Consider the following 20,596-nt stretch of genomic DNA (forward strand, 5'->3'; position numbering starts at 1 on the left):
AAGGTCTGCAGGGCAGAATAATCATTATAAAACAGACTCCAGTGGTCGGTCTGAAGCAGCAGAACAAAGTGTGAGTCCAATGGCACTTTTAAGACCAACCAGGGGTCGTTTTATAGAAAGATACTGGATTTATATCCCGCCCTATACTAGGGTTGCCAAATCCAATTCATGAAATATCTGGGGACTTTGGGGGTGGAGCCAGGAGACTTTGGGGGCCGAGCCAGGAGCAAGGGTGTGACAAGCATAACTGAACTCCAAAGGGAGTTCTGGCCATCACATTTCAAGGGACCGCATGCCTTTTCAATGCCTTCCTTCCATAGGAAATAATGAAGGATAGGGGCACCTTCTTTGGGGGCTCATAGAATTGGACCCCATAGTCCAATCTTTTTGAAACTTAGGGAGTATATTGGAGAGAGCCACTGGATGCTATACTGAAAATCTGGTGCCTCTACCTCAAAAAACAGGGGCCCCAGAGCCCCAGATACCCGCAGATCAATTCTCCATTATTTTCTATGGGAATAAGCCTCCTTAGGGAATCATGAGTTCCCAGCAGATATTTCCCTCCCCTCCCCCCGCTTTCTGATTACCCTGAAGCGGGGGGAGGGTCTCCAAACCGGGGGATCCCCTGCCCCCACATGGGGATTGGCAACCCTACCCTATACTATGAAGTCAGAGTCTCAGAGCCGTCACAATCTCCTTACCTTCCCCCCACCACAACAGACGCCCAGTGAGGTGGGTGGGGCTGAGAGAGCTCTCACAGCAGCTGCCCTTTCAAGGGCAACTCCTAGGAGAGCTGTGGCTGACCCAAGACCATTCCAGCTGCTGCAAGTGGAGGAGTGGGGAATCGAACCCAGTTCTCCCAGATAAGAGTCCACGCACTCAACCACTACACCAAATTGGTGTAGGTGGCGGAGCTCATTAGCATAACTTATTAGCATATGCCACCCCCCACCCCCCAACCAATAGCAACCCAATGCAAGAAAGGAGAGCACTGGGAGAGCAAGGTCTGCTTGGGCTAGCTAGAAATCCAGCCAGCCCAAGCAGGCCTTGGTCACTTGAAGCTCTCCTGAGCCGTCGCCTCCCAGTCAAAAGGCCAGCAAGCCACCTGGCACCCAAAATCACATAAGAAGTGGAGAAAGCATGGGCTTCTCCAGGGATTAATGAGGGCTGCTGGGAGCGTGGCAAAGCCCCTGGTGGCTGTCTGGCTGCCCACTCTCCTAATCCAGGGATTGCTATTCAGCTGCACCTACTATTCAATCGACAAAGTAGGTGGGAAGGAAGAGGGGGAACCCTCAGGAGCGCAGCTCCTGTGAGCTCCAAGAACTTCCATACCATGCCTAATTGGTCCTATGCTAATTAATTACTAATTATAAACACGAACAACATCACACAAGTGGGGACACATGCAGATTCCAGCAACATGGCACAAGGAAAGGAGATTTTAATGCCATGTTTAGAGGCACTAAAGGCAACAACTGGGGAAGGTCCTGGCCTCCATGCTGGCCCTCCATAGCAACCGGTTGGCCACTATGTGAGACAGGATGCTGGACCAGATTGACTACTAGTTGATCTGATAGAGCTTTTCTTATAAGAAAGTACCTCTCTGCATCCGTACAACTTGCCCTATCAAAGGGCAACTAGAATTATTAAAGGATTGGAACACTTTCCCTATGAAGAAAGGTTAAAGCGCTTTGGGCTCTTTAACTTGGAGAAACGTCGACTTCTCTTTAACTTGGAAAAACGTGGGGTGACATGATAGAGGCTTACAAGATTATACATGGGATAGGGAAGGTAGAGAAAGAAGTACTTTTCTCCCTTTTTCACAAAACGAGAACTCATGGGCATTCAATGAAATTGCTGACCAGTTGGGTTAGAATGGATAAAAGGAAGTACTTCTTTACCCAAAGGATGATTAACACATGGAATTCACTGCCACAGGAGGTGGTGGCAGCTACGAGCATAGCCAGCTTCAAGAGGGGATTGGATAAGCACAGGGCTTTTTTTGAGAAGGAACGCACAGGAACACAGTTCCGGCTGGCTTGGCACCATGGGCTGTGGCCTAATATGCAAATGAGTTTCTCCTGGGCTTTTTCTACAGAAAAGCCCTCTACTAAACAATGGTGATGTCTGGGGGTGTGGCCTAATAGGAAAATGAGTTCCTGCTGGGCTTTTTCTACAAAAAAGGCCTTGGATAAGCATATGGAGCAGAGGTCCATCAATGGCTATTACCCACAGCGTATTGTTGGAACTCTCTGTCTGGGGCAGTGATGCCCTGTATTCTTGGTGCTTGTGGAGGGGCACAGTGGGAGGGCTTCTAGTGTCCTAGTCCCACTGGTGGACCTCCTGATGGTGCCTGGTTTTTAGGCCACTGTGTGACACAGAGTGTTGGAGTGGATGGGCCATTGGCCTGATCCAACATGGCTTCTCTTATGTTCTTATGTAAAGCTGCCTCTAGCCTGCTTTTAATTGCAGTAAAGAAAAAATGACAGGGACTCACAGAGAGCAACAGCGGGGTGGGAGGGAGTCAGGGTTGCCAGCTCCAGGTCAGGAAATTCCTGGAGATTTGGGGGTGGGGCCCAGGAAGGGTCCTCAGCAGGTTATAATGCCATAGAGTCCACCCTCCAAAGCAGCTATTTTCTGACCTCTACCATATGGAGAGCAGTTGTAATCCTGAGGGATCTCCAGCCACCGCTTGGAGATTGGCAACCTATCAGACCTGTGATATGGAGACCCCTCTTCTCATTATGTGACCCTTTTTCTTCCCAGCCATGGCTAAAAACAGCCTCAAGGAAGTCACTTTGGTCCAGGGGAACCAAGGGAGTTAAATACGCCCTCCTCCAGTACAGAAACCCTCACTTAGCAGCAAAATTACATGTTGGGAGGTCTGAAATAGACCTTCACTAAGGTCTAGCCTGCTACAGGGGCAAAGAAATTGGGGGAGGCAGGACTACTATACTCGGCAGCTGCAACATGCAGTGCAGAAGGGTGAAATTCCCCCTCCACCGCGAAGGAACCCCAAAATCCCCAAAGCAGAACTCTTCTTTACAGTTAAAATGCAGGAAGGACAGGACACTGTTTCAGTTCTGAACAGAAATCCAGAAACTTCCCATGAAAAGGTCAGAGCAGGAAAAAATGAGACTGAAGAGAATCAGCTAGTATCCTAATCAGTTTCTCTCAGCAGCGGTTAGATGAATGAGTTACCGTTTTCACACACAGCTAACCTCGCAGTCACAATCCTGTCCCCTCCGCAGCGTCCGGTCGGATTTCGCACCATCTGCGCCGGAGTTACAGGAAGTGCCGCGGCTTCTGCGTAGCAAACGTAAACCGCTAAAACCCAGTTTACGTTTGCTACGCAGAAGCCGCGGCACTTCCTGTAACTCCGGCGCAGATGGTGGGAAATTCGACCGGACGCTGCGGAAGGAACAGGATTGTGACTGCGAGGTTAGCTGTGTGCGAAAACGGTAAATGTGTTTTTGACAGGCTAAAGAAAGTGGGGGAGGGGACATATACCAATTGCCACAAATGGGCTGGGAAATTTTTTCAAGGTGGAAGATACTGTCTTGTTGAATGGTTTATTGCTCCTGGTTCCCTTTATTTTATCTTGTGCTCTTGCAAGGTAGGGAGTTCTTGAAAGGTCACAGTGCCTTATCTGATCTGCTGGTGTAAAAATGAGCCGGAGGCATGTGAGAAAGGTGAAGGTACTGGGTTAAAACTTTTTATTTTCTTTTTTTAATCACTGCCTAGGAAGCACAGAAGCTTTTTTCCACAGTATTTCCCATTCTCCATGTTTCCTGGTTAAGGGAGAAATGCTGCTCAAAAAATTACAAAGGTGATCTGAATCCAGCAGTAACAAGAGAAGGAATTTTTACTTACATGACATATTCATGTAGATACATTTAATGTATTGTGAACAGATTAACTTCAAAAAGGTTAACGTGCTCCAAGCCCAGAAGAGAGAGAAAGCCCAGAGAAAGAGAAATCCCATATAAAATAAAACAGAAGGCAATTAAAGGCCAAAGAGGCTCAACATGAGAGGGTGAAGCCAACTGTCTGGTGCACCTGAGTGACAGAATCCGCTTGATCCTTTCCCTCCCAGATCCTCTTGCAGGCAGAGTTACAATATCCAACAGGAAACGGGATGTCGCATTAAGAACATAAGAGAAGCCATGTTGGATCAGGCCAATGGCTGATTACACTGGTTACACTGCAATGTTAGTTTTAGGCCTTTGTGCTATTTGAGATGCAGTTGCAACCTTTACAAAGATCCCATGTGGTATCTCGTATCCCACAGACACCTTTGTAATCTGGGGAGAATCTGGGGAGAGCTGCTGCCAGTCTGAGTAGACAGCAGGGCTTTTTTGAAGGAGGAACACAGTTCCGGCTGGCTTGGTGCCAGGGGATGTTCTAATATGCAAATAAGTTCCTGCTGGGCTTTTTCTACAAAAAAAAGCCCTGGTAGACAGTATTGCCCTTAATGGACCAGTGTGTGAAACAATGGTGACGTCAGGGGGTGTGGCCTAATACACAAATGAGTTCTGGCTGAGCTTTTTCTACAAAAAAAAAGTCCTGGTAGACAGTATTCCCCTTTATGGACCAGTGTGTGAAACAATGGTGACGTCAGGGGGTGTGGCCTGATATGCAAATGAGTTCTGGCTGGGCTTGTTCTACAAAAAAAAGTCCTGGTAGACAGTATTCCCCTTTATGGACCAGTGTGTGAAACAATGGTGACGTCAGGGGGTGTGGCCTGATATGCAAATGAGTTCTGGCTGGGCTTGTTCTACAAAAAAAAGCCCTGGTAGACAGTATTGACCTTGATGGACCAATGGTCTAAAGCAGTATAAGGCAACTTCGTGAGCATACACATGACAGGCAAACCAGCGCTTTAAGTAAATCAAAAATATTCACTCCATCACCATTATCATTATTAGACATAATAGGTAATAGTACATATCTTTGAGATACTTACTTGGTCTCCCCAGGTTTGATACTGTGGAAAAATTGGTGCATAGTGTGGTAGAGAAGTCCCACAATGGTGATCCAAGCTGAGGGGAGAGGAGAAAAGAAGAGGGAAGAAAAAGGAAGTTTTGTTTACATGTCAGTGTTTCAGCTTTGAGAGAAAGAGAAACCACAATTTAAAACCCTGCTGTAAATTGACAGTCTTCGCCTCTGTCGATCTTTCACACCTCCACTCTAATGGGATGTCTGATTGCTTCCCTAAAGAATCAAGAAGCCCCTGCGGTCGTTTTCGAAAAGGGAAAGCGGCAAGAGAGGCAGAGAGAACTTCTCACTGCTGTGCTAATGCACAATGAAGCTAAACTGCTACATTATTAAGTCCATCCATTGTAAAAGCATGGCACCAGTGGGACTGCCCGTACAACTATGGCACAAACAGTGATTCAGATAATCGTGGAGATAGATCCAGGTGGGCAGCCGTGTTGGTCTGAAGCAATAGAACAAAGTAGGAGTCCAGTAGCACCTTTAAGACCCACAAAGTTTTATTGAGAATGTGAGCTTTCGTGTGCTAGAGGCACACTTCGTCAGACAATGAAATGGGGTACAATTAGCAGTGCTACATATAGCTTGTGGGTAGGATCAGGGCTTTTTTTGTAGCAGGAACTCTTTTGGCCATATCCCCCTGATGTAGCCAATTCTCCTGGAGCTTACAGGGCTCTTAGTACAGGGCCTTCTGTAAGCTCCAGGAGGATTGGCTACATCAGGAGTGTGTGGCCTAACACGCAAAGGAGTTCCTGCTACAAAAAAAGCCCTGGCATGCAAAATGGTACAAAGTTAGAATCCAATGGCAAAATAGTGAAATTAATAAATTAAAATAATAACAGTTTGGTCTGGAGAGTGTAAGTTGTGTGGGAAAACAGCAAAAGGTAATAAACACGTTGGAATTGGAGAATGAAGATAGTGAGAATAGCCGTAAAATGCAGAGTCTGCTAATTGCTCTATTTCTCTGATTCAATGAATATACCTTGCTGAGGTCCTTCCCCTAAGCAAACCCCATCCTAAGCTTGACTCCAAAAAACTTCCCAACCTGGAGTTGGCAACCCTAGTTTGTAGTCACCCTTCAGAACAGTCCTGCAATGACAAGAGGGCTCTTACCAGGCAACGCTCCCTCCCCAATTTGCCCAGCCAAAAGATTGATTGTGCCCTGTCTGCTCTGGTAGGAGAAACAGAGAGACTGAAGAAGAAGAAGATGAAGATATTGGATTTATATCCCGCCCTCCACTCCAAAGAGTCTCAGAGCGGCTCACAATCTCCTTTACCTTCCTCCCCCACAACAAACACCATGTGAGGTGGGGGGGGCTGGAGAGGGCTCTCACAGCAGCTGCCCTTTCAAGGACAACCTCTGCCAGAGCTATGGCTGACCCAAGGCCATGCCAGCAGGTGCAAGTGGAGGAGTGGGGAATCAAACCCGGTTCTCCCAGATAAGAGTCCGCACACTTAACCACTACACCAAACTGGCTCTCCAGTTTGAAGGGGGGAAACCCCTTTTATAGGTAAAAGCTGCTTTCATTTCCCTGCTAGCTTACAGCTGGTGCTGTGAAAACTGACAATTCCCACTCCCGAGTCAGCTAGTGGAGGGCGGCCTGATAGGACGCAATTCCAAAATGCTTCCTCGGGGGTTAATCTTATTGAACTAAAACAAAGCAGTAGACAAGTGCACCTTTAAGACCAACTAAGTTTTATTCAGAATGTAAGCTTTCGTATGCTCTTAAGAGCATACGAAAGCTTACATTCTGAATAAAACTTAGTTAGTCTTAAAGATGCACTTGTCTACTGCATTATTCTATTGCTTCAGACCAACACGGCTGCCTACTGGGATCTGTCTTATTGAACTAAGTAAGATTTGCTTCTGACTGGGCTTCAAGCATGTTGCTGGTAAAACACAACCTTGTGGAGAAGGGTTGTTGGTAAGACACAACCTTTGTCACTTATGGCAGGAGACCTCCAGCCAACTGAGATGTCATGGGACTTCCCCTCAAAGGGGACTTCTGTTTGGGATCCCTGCATGCTGCCGCATCTTAGCATGGGCCGCCGAGCAATGAAAAAGGGAGTCTGGATCAAACTGAGATCAAAATGACAGTGAGTCACGCTGCAGGCATGCAAGAAATGTGAAGCAATTCCTCCATTAACCATGCGAAAGACACAACCGAAGTCAACTGAAGGGGCTTTTCCCCAGAGACCAAAGGGGTTCCTTCCCTGAAATTCTAGCCTTAATAATGACCCACAGGGCTTTGTATGTAGAAAAGCTCAACAGGAACTCATTTGCATATTAGGCCACACCTCTGGCATCGCCATTGTTTCGCGCAGGGCTTTTTTGGTAGAAAAAGCCTAGCATGGGTTCATTTGCATATCTGGCCACACCTCCTGACACCAAGCCAGCCAGACCTGCATTCCTGTGCGTTCCTGCTCAAAAAAAGCTCTGATGACCCATATAATCAAGACCAGGGGTCCTCAAACTTTTTAAATAGGGGGCCAGTTCACTGTCCCTCAGACTGTTGGAGGGCCGGACTGCCGTTACTGTACAAGGCCGCGGGCCGTCAGTTCTCCGTCTTCTGCATCTCTCTCCCTTCCCCACACCACACACCCGGCCTGGGAACTCACCTCACCTCGGTATCACCTCACACTCTGTCTCCGCCACCTCAGCCCAGTGCCAGAAGTGTGCGTTGCTAACGCGAGTTTAGGTCGAACGTCACTTCCGGTCTGATTTTGCCATAACCCGGCGGGCCGCATAAACGTCCTCAGCGGGCCGCATCTGGCCCGCGGGCCGTAGTTTGAGGACCCCTGATCAAGACAATGAGCAATGGTCCAGCCCCCGTCATTTCCTCCTTATCTTAAATGCTAAAGACCCAAGTGGGCAGCCGTGTTGGTCTGAAGTAGTTGAACAAAGCAGGAGTCAAGTTTCACCTTTAAGATCAACCAAGATTTATTCAGAACGTAAGCTTTCGTGTGCTCTCTAAGCACACTTCATCAGACGAGGGGATCAGGTATTGTGGGCTGAAAGACAAGCAGTCTGTTGATTAAGTATGCAGACTGATCACTGCAACTACAGCTAGGGGACTACAACTAGGAAATACACGTCCTTTTGTGATTCACCTAGATTTACAGAAACACCAAGTGGCAGAGGACTTTATTACCTTTTATGGCTATCCAGACCAAATGGCCAAGCCATACTGGTTTAGCATGTGATCAGTCTGCATACTTAATCAACAATACCTGATCCCCTCGTCTGGTGAAGTGTGCTTAGAGAGCACACGAAAGCCTACGTTCTGAATAAAACTTGGTTGGTCTTAAAGGTGCACTTGACTCCTGCTTTGTTAAATGCTAAAGCTTTCTCCGCTTACTCCATCATGTAAAACACTCGGCCATCTATTTACCTATCTAAACTCTCAGTCTCCCGCTACAGGAACAATTCTTGATAACCTTTACCTGTAATGCAAAAGAAGAAGACTCTCCTCTGCAATGCACACAAAAAACTCTTTTCAAATGATATCCAGAGAGATGGACTATTCATCCCTCTCACATTCCAGCCCCAGGGCTTTTTCTCCTCCTCGATCTTAACAAAAATGTATAAAAAGTCATCCCTCGGTCATTCAATTGGTAAGCAGGTTTTGGATCCCAGCCTGTTGACCCCAACTGTACGGCTGGCTTCTCTACTTTTCCATCCTATCTGCTCTGTGTCTCCAGAGCAGCCCGGCCATCTTCAGGAAGCAAGCTTGGGTGTCTTTGATCCTCCCCTTTCGTTTTCTCTCCTAGTGGCAGCTAGTTTGTTACGGAAGGGGTCTGAACTGTGTTCGGACTTCACATGTGCATTTCTTTCCTTTCTGTAGTGCCTCGATTTTTATTTACCTGACTTAACTTGGTCCTCTTTCTGCTAATTTAATAAACGTATTTTCTTGTTTAAGAAGCTTATTCCCCTTCATTTGTGTTGAGTGTTGGTCTGCATCTCGACCCTGGTGGACATAGGTTTACGAGCTTGGTAATTAATACACCACAATACACTTTTTTTCTCTCTGCTAGCAGAAAGATGCTTTTGCTAGCTACAGGCAGGGCCAGACCTGTCACTAGGCAAACTAGGGGACTGCCTAGGGTGCTGGCCTTCTGGGGTGCACGTGGATGAATCAGTTGAGTAACAATTGCAGTCCTAGCCTGCTAATGCTCAGCTGATCAACCAGCTGAAACTGGGGCCAAAGAAGAAGAATTGCAGATTTATACCCCGCCCTTCTCCCTGAATCAGAGACTCAGAGCGGCTTACAATCTCCTATATCTTCTTCCCCCACAACAGACACCCTGTGAGGTGGGTGGGACTGAGAGGGCTCTCACAGCAGCTGTCCTTTCAAGGACAACTCCTGTAAGAGTTATGGCTAACCCAAGGCCATTCCAGCAGCTGCAAGTGGAGGAGTGGGGAATCAAATCCGGATCTCCCAGATAAGAGTCCATGCACTTAACCACTACACCAAACTGGCTTTCTCTTACCAGGTCCCCCCAGGTCATCAGAGGGGGATGGTGGATGGAGTTGCCAGATCCAGATTGGGAATCTCATGGAGATTTGGGAATGGAGCTTGATAAGGACAGGAACCTTAGAAGGATACAATGCCAAGAGTCCAACCTCCAAAGCATCCATTTTCTCCAAGGGAACTGATATCTGTAGTTCTGGAGATGACCTGTAATTGCAGGAGATCCCCAGATCCCACCTGGAGGCTGGCATCCCTAGGTCAAAGTGGTAGTGGTGGGAGAGGGGGAGAAACTGAAAAAAATGAGACCTAGTCTTACAGGAATTTACAGAGTTCCTGGCGATTTCTAGAACTGTCTGGAAGTGACAAGGGGTAGTTGTAGCAATTGTCAGAAACTCTAAAGGCATTTTCTTTTTAATTCTTCCCTAGGACACTGTCGCCGCCACAACCCTTCTGCTGGCTGCCAGCTCTAGGTTGGGAAATCCTGGAGTTCAGAGATGGAACTCGGAGACAGAAATTTGGCGAGGAGAAGGACCTCAGCAAGTTATAATGCCACTCCGTCCCCCCTTCTTTCTCCAGAGGAACTCATCTGTATCATCTGGCAATCAGTTGCAATTCTGGGAGATGTTCAGAGAGGGGGCTACAGCTTCATGAAATAGCATCTCATTGGCATGCAGAAGGCCCCAGGTCTACTCCTGGCATCTCCAGCTAAAGAATCTCGGACAGCACGTGTTGCCCATTCTACATGTCTGAAGAAGAGAGATGTGAAATAAATGTAGTTAGTCTTTATGGTGCCTCGGTTTTATTGGGCAGCTATGAGGAAAGGCCTGTCTGTGCCTGAGGCCTTGGTAGGGTTGCTAGGTCTGACTCAAGAAATATCTGGAGACTTTGGGGGTGGAGCCAGGAGCAAGGGTGTGGCAAGCACAACTGAACGCCAAAGGAAGTTCTGGCCATCACATTTAAAGGGACTGCACACCTTTTAAATGCCTTCCCTCCATTTGGAAATAACGAAGGATGGGGGCACCTTCTTTTGGGGCTCATAGAACTGGACTCTCTAGTCCAACCTTTCTTCAACTTGGGGGGTGTTTTGAAGAGAGGCACCGAATGCTATGCTGAAAATTTAGTGCCTCTACCACAAAGAAGTGCCCCCCAGAGCCCCAGATACTCATGGATCAATTCTCCATTATACCCTATGGGAATCGGTCTCCATAGGGTATAACGGAGTGCCCAGCAGACATTCCTCTCCCTGCTTTCTGATAACCCTGAAGCAGGGGGAGGGCCTCCAAACCGGGTGATCCCCTGCCCCCACCTGGGGATTGGCAACCCTAGACCTTGGAGAGTAGTACTGAGTTAGATGGATCAACAGTTGACTTTATATGTTCCAATAACGCTGCTTTAAAGAACAGCAGTCTTGTCCCACCCCCTCCCCGATGGGTAAACTATTCTCTTACCTTTGCCTTGGAAAGCTTCACCAGGGATTGAAATATAACTCTGCCCTTGCAACGGAAAGCGATAGTGAGACACGTTCAGGAGTGGAAGAGGCTTCTTGGCCAACGAATATTCTGTATAATAAGGCAGACGTTTAAATACAAATGATACATATGATTGTATTCACATCTTAGAAGAATCCAACCCTCCCCACCAGCACCACAGCCACCTGCCTAGGATTCACTCTTTTAATATCTGTGACATTTTTGTTAAAGAAAACTGAGCAGGAAAAGATTTATAGCTTCATGCATCAAAAAATAACAGATAAGAGTCAGGCTCTCTACTAAAAGTGATTCCACATCATGCACAAACAAAGGGGAGGTAACTGCTAGATTCAAGTCCCCAGCAGCACTCTAAACCCCACTCCACCTCAAGCTCCACCCTCAAAGCTTCAGGTATTGTACAACCCGGAGTTAGTAACCCTAGGACAGAACCAGATCTCTGGAGATTATTTTAACAGCCAAGCTGATTCATACATGACTTCACTGATTAACAAGATGGTGGCAACCACCGCTCCCTCTAAGCTGTGGAGCCTTGTGAGCAAAAATTCTACTTTGTGAACTACCGTAAACTACTGGCATTAAAGTTGCAAGTGGGCAATCTGACTACCGCATAAATTAGCTTGCTCCAGGGCCATCCTTCCTGAGCTAAGACAAAAAGGTGTGAGCCAGAGGCTAAAAAAACTGTGAGCTAGCTCACACTCAGGGCTGGCCCTGCCGCTAGCCAAAGTAGGCAATTGCCTAGGGCGCCGGCCTTCTGGGGGCACCAAATTGGGAGCCCCTCCATGTGACTCAGAGCAGGGGAGGAAGAACCAGAAATTAGCCTTGCCCAGGGTGCCAGACGGTCTAGGGCCAGCCTTGCTCACACTAACACTGGTGACAAGACCAATCCCACATCAGCACTAGGATCCTGCCCCAAGGTATCACAGATTATAAATAGCCCTGGATTTATGCCTTCCATTGCTTTGAGCAAGCACTGAAACCTTGTAAAACAGGGGTGTCAAATGTGCAGCCCAAGGGCCGGATCAGGTCCCCAGAGGGCTCCTATCAGGCCCGCGAGCATCTCACTGCCATCTGCTTCCTTCTCTCTCTCTTGCTTCCTTCTGCACCACAGCTTGCTTTGCCAGGCTTGCTCATTCACTCAGGAGCTGCAGAGCAAAGCCTCTGTTTTCTCCATTATATTAGTAACGATCAAAACAACTGGAACCGGTGTAATCAATGGAAATAACATAAGCGGTTCCTTCCTTACTCTCTCCACATCGTTAGGAGTCGGGCATTGAGGAAAAAAGCATTCACCCACAACTGAGTCTACTCGAAGGAAGCCGATTTACAGGGTTACTGAAGACTGTGTGGGAAAATTCGATGAAATTGCTAAGCAGACAGGTTAAAACGGATAAAAGGAAGTACTTCTTCACCCAAAGGGTGATTAACATGTGGAATTCACTGCCACAGGAGGTGGTGGCGGACACAAGCATGGCCACCTTCAAGAGGGGGTTAGATAAAAATATGGAGCAGAGGTCCATCAGTGGCTATTAGCCACAGTGTGTGTGTGTGTGTGTGTATGTATGTGTGTATATATATATTTGGCCGCTGTGTGACACAGAATGTTGGACTGGATGGGCCTTTGGCCTGATCTAACATGGCTTCTCTTATGTTCTTAAAATTCATATGTTGAAAGCTCAGTGTTCCTTAGTTTTGTGTTGTTTAAGTTTCGTTTACACTTGCACGAAAACGTATTTATACACATTTCCGTGTACATTTCATTGGTTCCAGTGGTTTTTCTGTAATTTCTATTTTCTTCATTGGCTGGCCAGCATATGGAGCAACTTATGTACGAAACTCGCAATGCCCAGCCATTTTATGTTTTCCCCTGGGTCTTGGGCTCAAAGCATTGACCTTGAGATTTCTGTGATGAATGTCAATAAATCAAAAGTAGCTTTGTAACTCACAGACACACACCTGAACAACACCTGAACAGCGTACTCAAGATTGCTACAGCACAGTCTCCAGATCCTGATGCAATAATTCAGAGCAAGAAGCGTCAGTTATCAGAAACTGTTAAATAAAATATTGCGATGGTGCTAAACTTTTAAGTATATTTTTGTTTTAAGCTTTCAAAAAATCTTTAATTGTGTTTGCCTTTGTCCTTTATAAAGCTTATATCTCTGCTACCTGGCATTACTTTTTATGACACACACGGCCCGACCCGACAAGGTCGCATTTATGTCAGATGAGGCCCTCATAACAAATGAGTTTGACACCCCTGCGTGTGAAATGTGAAAATTTTTGCTTCTTGAGCCATGTTCAACCTTTGTTTTAAATAGTAAAGAGCAAACTTTCCGCACCACTGGCTGCCAGAGCAAGCTTGAAACTGTAAAGGCTATTCCAGGTGAAACCCAGAGGGATGACCAGAGATTTTTCAGCTCATCAGCCCGTGTGCACAGGTTGGTGTTTGCAATTACTTCCACGCAGCACTTAGTCGCTTTAATCACGGCCTGAATAAAATATGGTGATGATGCTGAACATGCAGGACACCGAACTGCTGACAGACAGATCCTTGCCCACCTGCCATGATTCAATTTATGCATGGTTTTAATTTATGTTATGTGCAGCTTAATTAATTCTAAGAGCCCTCGGAACCTCTTAAAGTGAGTAGTGAGGGTGTTTTAATGCACTTATACTCCGCTTTTCAGCTACATTTGCTCCCGTAACAGCCAACAATTAAAATCCATCACGTTTTTTAATTAAGGCCTGTCACTGAAATGCTTTGCTATGCTCCCCCCCCAAACCCTCCCCCCACTCACACCAGTGAAAGAAGTTTCACTGAATGTTGCAACACCTGTTGGCCAGGCCAAGAAGACAGTAGAGATTGCGGCCTAAGGAAGGGGGCAGGGGCTGTCGTAAATGTTAGGCCTCCTGTCCATCCCCAGGAAAGCTGCCAGCCTCCAAGCGGAGGCTGATCACCAGACTACAATGATCAATTCTCCTGCAGAAGAGGGCTGCTTTGGAGGGTGGACTCTGTGGCCTTATACCTTGCTAAGACCCCTCCCCTCCTCAAACCCCACCCTCCTCATGCTCCGCCCCCCAAAATCTCTAGGTATTTGCATTTCCCAACCCCAAGCTGGCAACTCTAACCCCCACCTTCCAGCTGCTGCTGATTCCTAGCAGCTGGACCTGGAGGTTTCCCTGTCCCATAAAAGCTTCTCTCCTGGAAGCGTGTGCTGACAAAATTAAACTGAGTTTCACAGATGACCTTCTTCAGGACTTCTCCCAGTACCAGCGAAGGCTTGGCAGAATACTTGCGGTTATTTATGCAAAATAATCATAATTATTGTAAAGGCTAGGGTCGCCAGGTCAGACTCAAGAAATTTCTGGGGACTTCAGGGGTGGAGCCAGGTGACTTGTAGATGAAGAAGAAGATATTGGAATTATATCCCGCCCTCCACTCCGAAGAGTCTCAGAGCGGCTCACAATCTCCTTTATCTCTCTCCCCCACAACAGACACCCTGTGAGGTGGGTGGGGCTGGAGAGGGCTCTCACAGCAGCTGCCCTTTCAAGGACAACCTCTGCCAGAGCTATGGCTGACCCCAGGCCATTCCAGCAGGTGCAAGTGGAGGAGTGGGGAATCAAACTCGGTTCTCCCAGATAAGAGTCCGCACACTTAACCACCACACCAGACTGGCCACTACACCAAACACGGAGCCAGGAGCAAGAGTGTGGCAAGCACGATTGAACTCCAAAGGGAGTTCTGCCCATCGCATTTAAATGGACTGCAAGCCTGCCTTCCCTCTATTTGGAAATAACGAAGGAGAGGAGTGCCTTCTTTTGGGACTCATGGAATTCGACCCCCTAGTCTAATCTTTGTGAAACTTGGGGGATGTTTTGAGGAGAGGCACTGGATGCTATGTTAAAATACTGCTGCCTCTACCTCAAAAAACAGAGCCCCCAGAGCCCCAAATACCCACAGATCAATTCTCCATTATACCTTATGGGAATCGGTCTCCACAGGGTATAATGGAGTGCCCAGCAGACATTTCCCCCCCACACACACACACTTTCTAATGACCCTGAAGTGGGGGAGGCCCTGCAAACCAGAGGATCCCCTGCCCCACACCTGGGGATTGGCAACCCTAGTAAGGGCTGATGTAGACTAAGGGAAAGCAACTTCTAGCTTCTCAGTTTCATGGAGTCGCCACAGAGGTTCTCAATAGCAGGAGCCGTCACCTAATTGAGGGTTGCCAGCCCCGCCCCCCCCCCCCCCGGCTAGCAAGGGGTGGGGATGGAGTGGGGCTGCCATCTCCAGGTTGGGAAACTGTTGGGAGATTTGGGAGTGGGGCCGAGGAAGGAAAGGGACCTCGGTGGGCTAGAGTGCCACAGAGTGCACGCTCCAAAGCAGCCATTTCCTCCAGGGGAACTGAACTCTAGAGATGAGCCGTAGTTTTGAGGGATCCCCAGGTCCCACTGGAGGCTGGCATCCCTAACCTGATCGGCTGTGGCAAAAGGGCTATGCCCATTATACCTTATGAGTTCCTGCTTTTTCTACAAACAAAGCCCTGAATATATAGATTGCAAAATTAATCTGTTTCATGTCACTTGAACTCTGTATACATGGGTCTGCAGTGGTCTTGACTAACCTAAGATATGACAGATGCTTCAAAGAACCAGGGCATCAAATGACAATTGCAATCTACAAGTAATATGCATGACCAGTTACAAAAATCCATCTTGGAGGCCTAATTATTGAGCCAAATGAAATCTATTTTCTTCATTTCTTGAGTTAATTGCATTCATTCTTTGTGATGATTCAGATTCTGGTTTCAAGGCAAGCACCACGGCTGCAAAACAAACTTCACCTGCCACGGATGAAGTTCCTTCGAAAGCTACACCCGACGAGCTTCCTCCCAAATTCCGGGCCATGTGCGACATCACACTGTCAATTGTTTCGACCAAAGCTCCAGCAAAAGGTGCCATCTGGAAAGCCAAAAAAGAGGCCAGGATGATGAGAAAGCGAAGCAGCAAAGAAGAAGAATTGCATTTATACCCTGCCCTTCTCTGAATCAGAGACTCAGAGCGGCTCCTATATCTTCTCCCCCCACCCTGTGAGGTGGGTGGGGCTGAGAGGGCTCTCACAGCAGCTGCCCTTTCAAGGACAACCTTTGCCAGAGCTATGGCTGACCCCAGGCCTTCCAGCAGCTGTAAGTGGGGAATCAAACCTGGTTCTCCCAGATAAGAGTCAGTGCACTTAACCACTACACCAAACTGGCTCAAAGGAATAGAGTACAGCTATTTATTGAAGGAACAAAGCGGGAGTCTAGTAGCACCTTCAAGACCAACAAAGTTTTATTCAGAACGTAAGCTTTCGTGTGCTAAAAGCACACTTCATCAGACAATGGGATGGGGGTACAATGAGCAATGCTACATATAGCTTGTGGGTAGCGGTTAAGCATGCAAAATAGTATAAAGTTAGAATCCAATGGCAAAATAGTGAAATTAACGAATTGAAAGAATAACAGTTTGGTCTGGACAGTATAATAATGAAGGAATAGTAAGCAGAAAGGACATCTCACTGGGAACAAAATAGGTAATGACATGTAGTATACTCAAAGGCAGGGGTGGAATTCTAGCAGGAGCTCCTTTGCATATTAGGCCACACCACTCCGGATGTAGCCAATCCTCCAAGAGCTTACAAGGCTCAGGAGTGTGCGGCCTAATATGCAAAGGAGCTCCTGCTAGAATTCCACCCCTGCTTAAAGGTGCATGAGAATAAGTGACAAATTGAAACCACAGAAAACATGTATCTCTGGCAGAGAACTCTTTCGAAACCTACATAGAGGCAGTAAAGTCTCCCAAAAGGGGTTCTCAGGTGTACAAAAATATATAAAACTCCATCAATTTCACCAGCCTCCTAAAATATTCTCCAAAGTCTCCACTGTTTTAACAAACAAAATGGAGTCTTGATAAAGGGCCAGGACTAATTCTCTTAACTAAATTAACCCTGGAACAGCTATGCCCATTTTTTTCTTCAATCCCCAAAATTCCTTGTTGCTAGTAATTAATGTGTGGCTCTGCCATTCTCCACAAATATTGTGTGGCTCTGTTTATTGAAGGATTCAGAGCTGGCAGCCCAAAGGGACAAGCAAGGAGGGGGAAACCTTTGCCTGAGCAACAAGCTACTCAAACAGAGAAACTGAGACAGAGTCAGAAGCCTTAGAGATCCAGAGAGAACACTATTAACTCCCTTTGCCACCTGATCCCTGCTGGACTGATGCCTGCAGTACCCCCTGTTGTGATGGCACTGCTGTGCAGTAGACCAAAAACCAACAGATTCCTCCACATGCAGAAGGGCACTGGAAGTAAGAGTTTCTGGTCTGAGATCCTTATTGCCTAGTAAGTGCATTCAGCTAGGAATACATGGGGGCACAGTTATATGACATTCAATCTACTATATCTCGATGACCTGTCAGCTAAATGGGTGAACTACAACCACAAATTGATTGGCGTCTCCTTATCAACTGTCTCCATGAGCCTTAACTTTCAGGTGCAGGTGAGCTATCACAGATCAAACGTCATAGATAGAACTTTCGTATCATCTTTGAAGGCAAGCATATCTTTTGGAGCCTAGTGTAAGGGAGGGAAGGGAAAGTAACTGCAGGGGGAATCTGGAGTGGATCCGTAGGGGTTTGGGGAAAGGTTAAGCGCTTCCTCCTTCCTGTTTGTCCACTTAAAAATCAATTCCTCCCCAAGCAGCTTTTCTGGGACATTTATATATATATATAAGGGCTAAACTATTTGGAATATATTAGGGCTAAACTATTTTGACTATATTAGGGCTAAACTATTTTGACTATATTAGGGCTAAACTATTTGGAATCCTGTGTGGAGACAGCAGCATCTGCAAGGAAATCTGGAGCAGAGAAATGGTGGGTAAGAAAAAGATAGGGTTGCCAAGGTCCAATTCAAGAATATCTGGAGACTCGGGGTAGAGACAGGAGACCTTGGGAGTGGAACCAGAAGCAGGGTTGTGACAAGTATAATTGAACTCCAAAGGGAGTTCTGGCCATCACATTTAAAGGGATCAGCCTTTTAAATGCCTTTCATTCACTGGAAATAATGAAGGATAGGGGCTCATAGAATTGGGGCTCTTATGGGGCTCATAGAATTGGACCCCCTGGTCCAATCCTTTTGAAACTTGGACGGTGTTTTGAGAAGAGGCATTGGATACTATGCTGAAAATTAGGTGCCTCTACCTCAAAAAACAGCCCCCACAAAGCCCCAGATATCCACAGCTCAATTCTCCATTATACCCTATGGGTCTCCATAGGTAATAATGAATGCCCAGCAGACATTTCCCTTCCTTCCCCCTTTCTGACAACCTTGAAGCGGGGGGGAGGGCCTCCAAACCGGGAGATCCCCTGCCCCCACCTGGGGATTGGCAACCCTAGAAAAAGATCCCCTCTCCTGCTGTTTCCCCACTTAAAATGAACACCTCCCCAAATCAGTTTTCCCTGGGGGTAAAGCAATCCATCAGGGTTACAGGGGTGTATATTTGCTTGTTAATATGCAGTTTGGTCCACATAAATTACCTCTGCAGTATCAATCCAGCTGGGTAAAGAAAGCACATCTTCCACAGTTTGCAGAAAAGCCTATGAATAAAGAACACCCAGATTATTCCATGCTGCTGCCATTCCTCTAGCAACACAACAATCTAGGCAGGGGCTTCATTAGATGCTGCCTGTCCATTCATTCGAAAATAATAAACACGTATTCATTCATGTCACAGGGAGACAGCACTGCCTGGAGCTGGTCTCATTAGATATTGTATGGCATTATTCCCAAGTAATAGAGTATTTGGTGATGCTAACGTTGCAATAATGTTCCCTTTATGCTCTCGTTTGATTACTTCTCTTTTCAAAATGTTGAGATAAAAACTGAGCAAAAATGACTGAAGCTGGGAGGAAAAATACACCAGACTGCAATAGAAGCTTGTGTGGATAGAGAGACAGATGTGTTTTTCCTAAGAAAAGGTAACTACACTGAGGGGTGTGTCAGTAGTGCATGGTAGTTCCTCTGGACTAGCATATTTACAGTATACAACTACTATCACGGCTGACCCCTCCTTCTATACTTTGTCTGGAGCGGGGGAGGTTGTTGCTGGGAACAGGTTAGTGTTGCCAGCACAGCCTTGACAAATGCCAGGAGATTCTGAGAGCGGTGCTTGCAGGAGTTTCGGAAGGATATGACATCAATTCTAGGAGACACTCTAGGAATTTCCCGCAGTCTCTATGGTAAAAACCAAATAGACATGGGGAAATTCCTAGAGTGTCACCAGAGGCAAGTTTCTGGCCATCTTTTCTCTCCCATGTCTCTTTGCTGGAGGACTGGGGCTGAAAGCAGGGGTTCATCTAGAGCAAGCTGGCCCTGATGAACAGGTAGATCAGATGCAGATCAATAGATTTCCAAAATCAAACTGGAGAAAAATAGGGTATAAGTATCCACATAGTAAACCAACACTGTGTCAAAACTTAAAGCTTTCTCACAACAGTAGTAGCTAATGTCAGGGCAGACAGTAACACATGTCTTAAGGGCCATTATTCTCTATGCAACTTTACTTGGAAATAAATCTCACTGATAACAGCTGGATTGACCTTTGGATAAACATGATCCCAACATAGGTGCAAGCTAGCATACAAACACACATTGCCCTCACCTGCAAAAGTTGACCCCCTCTCCAATATACCTTGCTTAATCAACAAGTAGAAGTCAATGTGGACATCGATGTATCTAATACATTTTTATCCTGCAGCGTTGAAAATGAGCACAGAAACTGTGCTAGGAGGCAAGTTCAGAAGCTTCTGTTGGCTCTCCAGGGCAACTGATTGGACCAGGGCCTTTTTTTTGGTAGAAAAAGCCCAGCAGGGACTGATTTGCATATTAGGCCACACCTCCTGATGCCAAGCCAGCTGGAACTGCACTTCTGTGCATTCCTGCTCAAAAAAAGCCCTAGATTGAACACAATGTGAAAAAGGATGCTTGGCAAGATGTACCACTGGCCTGATCCAGCAGGTTTCTTCCTATGTTTAAGCGCATTGCAGCACTACAGGGTGTCCTTCCCTCACCCTCCGGTCACTGCAACTGGAATCTATTATGCATTTATTAGAGGGTTCATGTTCCAGGGTGTTACATCTTTATCTGTATAAATCACAAACAGTTATGGAGCTGTCGCTTTGCCAGAAAATTCCTGCAACGTTTCTCTATCAGGAAATTTTTCTAGAACATTCTTTTTTTTATCCTGTTTTCTGTCCAAGAAGCTCATGGCGGTCTCCATGCTTCCGCATTTTATCCAAACACCACCCCTGTGAGGTAGGAGAGACTGAAATAGAGTGGTTGTTCTCCAGGAAGCTTCCGGCAGGGTAAAGATTTGAACCCAATTTTTTTTAAATCCAAACACCAGCCTTTTTATCCACATACCATTTTATCCTAACACCAGTCCTACAAGCCAGGGGAAGAGGAAGCAAAAAAAAATTACCCAGAAAGCTTCATGGAAGGTAAGGATTCGAACCCATAAGTCCCAGATCTTAGACCAACATGCTATTCACTACATTAGACAGGCTCATAACTTATTTCTTTTAGAAAATGTATATGCCC

The 20,596-nt window shown here is 46.6% G+C and overlaps 1 protein-coding gene across 3 annotated transcripts in view; it reads right to left on the reverse strand.

The window, feature by feature from the left end:
- ADGRD1 (adhesion G protein-coupled receptor D1) overlaps positions 1-20,596 on the reverse strand; it is a 442,408-nt gene that overhangs the window by 371,808 nt on the left and 50,004 nt on the right. For all 3 annotated transcript variants that reach the window (XM_060250081.1, XM_060250080.1, XM_060250079.1), the window contains 4 exons: positions 18,535-18,594; positions 15,805-15,922; positions 10,916-11,026; positions 4,967-5,042 (listed from right to left, as the gene is read on the reverse strand). In XM_060250081.1, the coding sequence (XP_060106064.1) occupies positions 4,967-5,042; positions 10,916-11,026; positions 15,805-15,922; positions 18,535-18,594 (365 nt within the window). The remainder of the gene's footprint in view (positions 1-4,966; positions 5,043-10,915; positions 11,027-15,804; positions 15,923-18,534; positions 18,595-20,596) is intronic.

Source organism: Heteronotia binoei, chromosome 11 (genome assembly GCF_032191835.1).
Source record: "Heteronotia binoei isolate CCM8104 ecotype False Entrance Well chromosome 11, APGP_CSIRO_Hbin_v1, whole genome shotgun sequence".
In the NCBI taxonomy this organism is placed as follows: domain Eukaryota; kingdom Metazoa; phylum Chordata; class Lepidosauria; order Squamata; family Gekkonidae; genus Heteronotia; species Heteronotia binoei.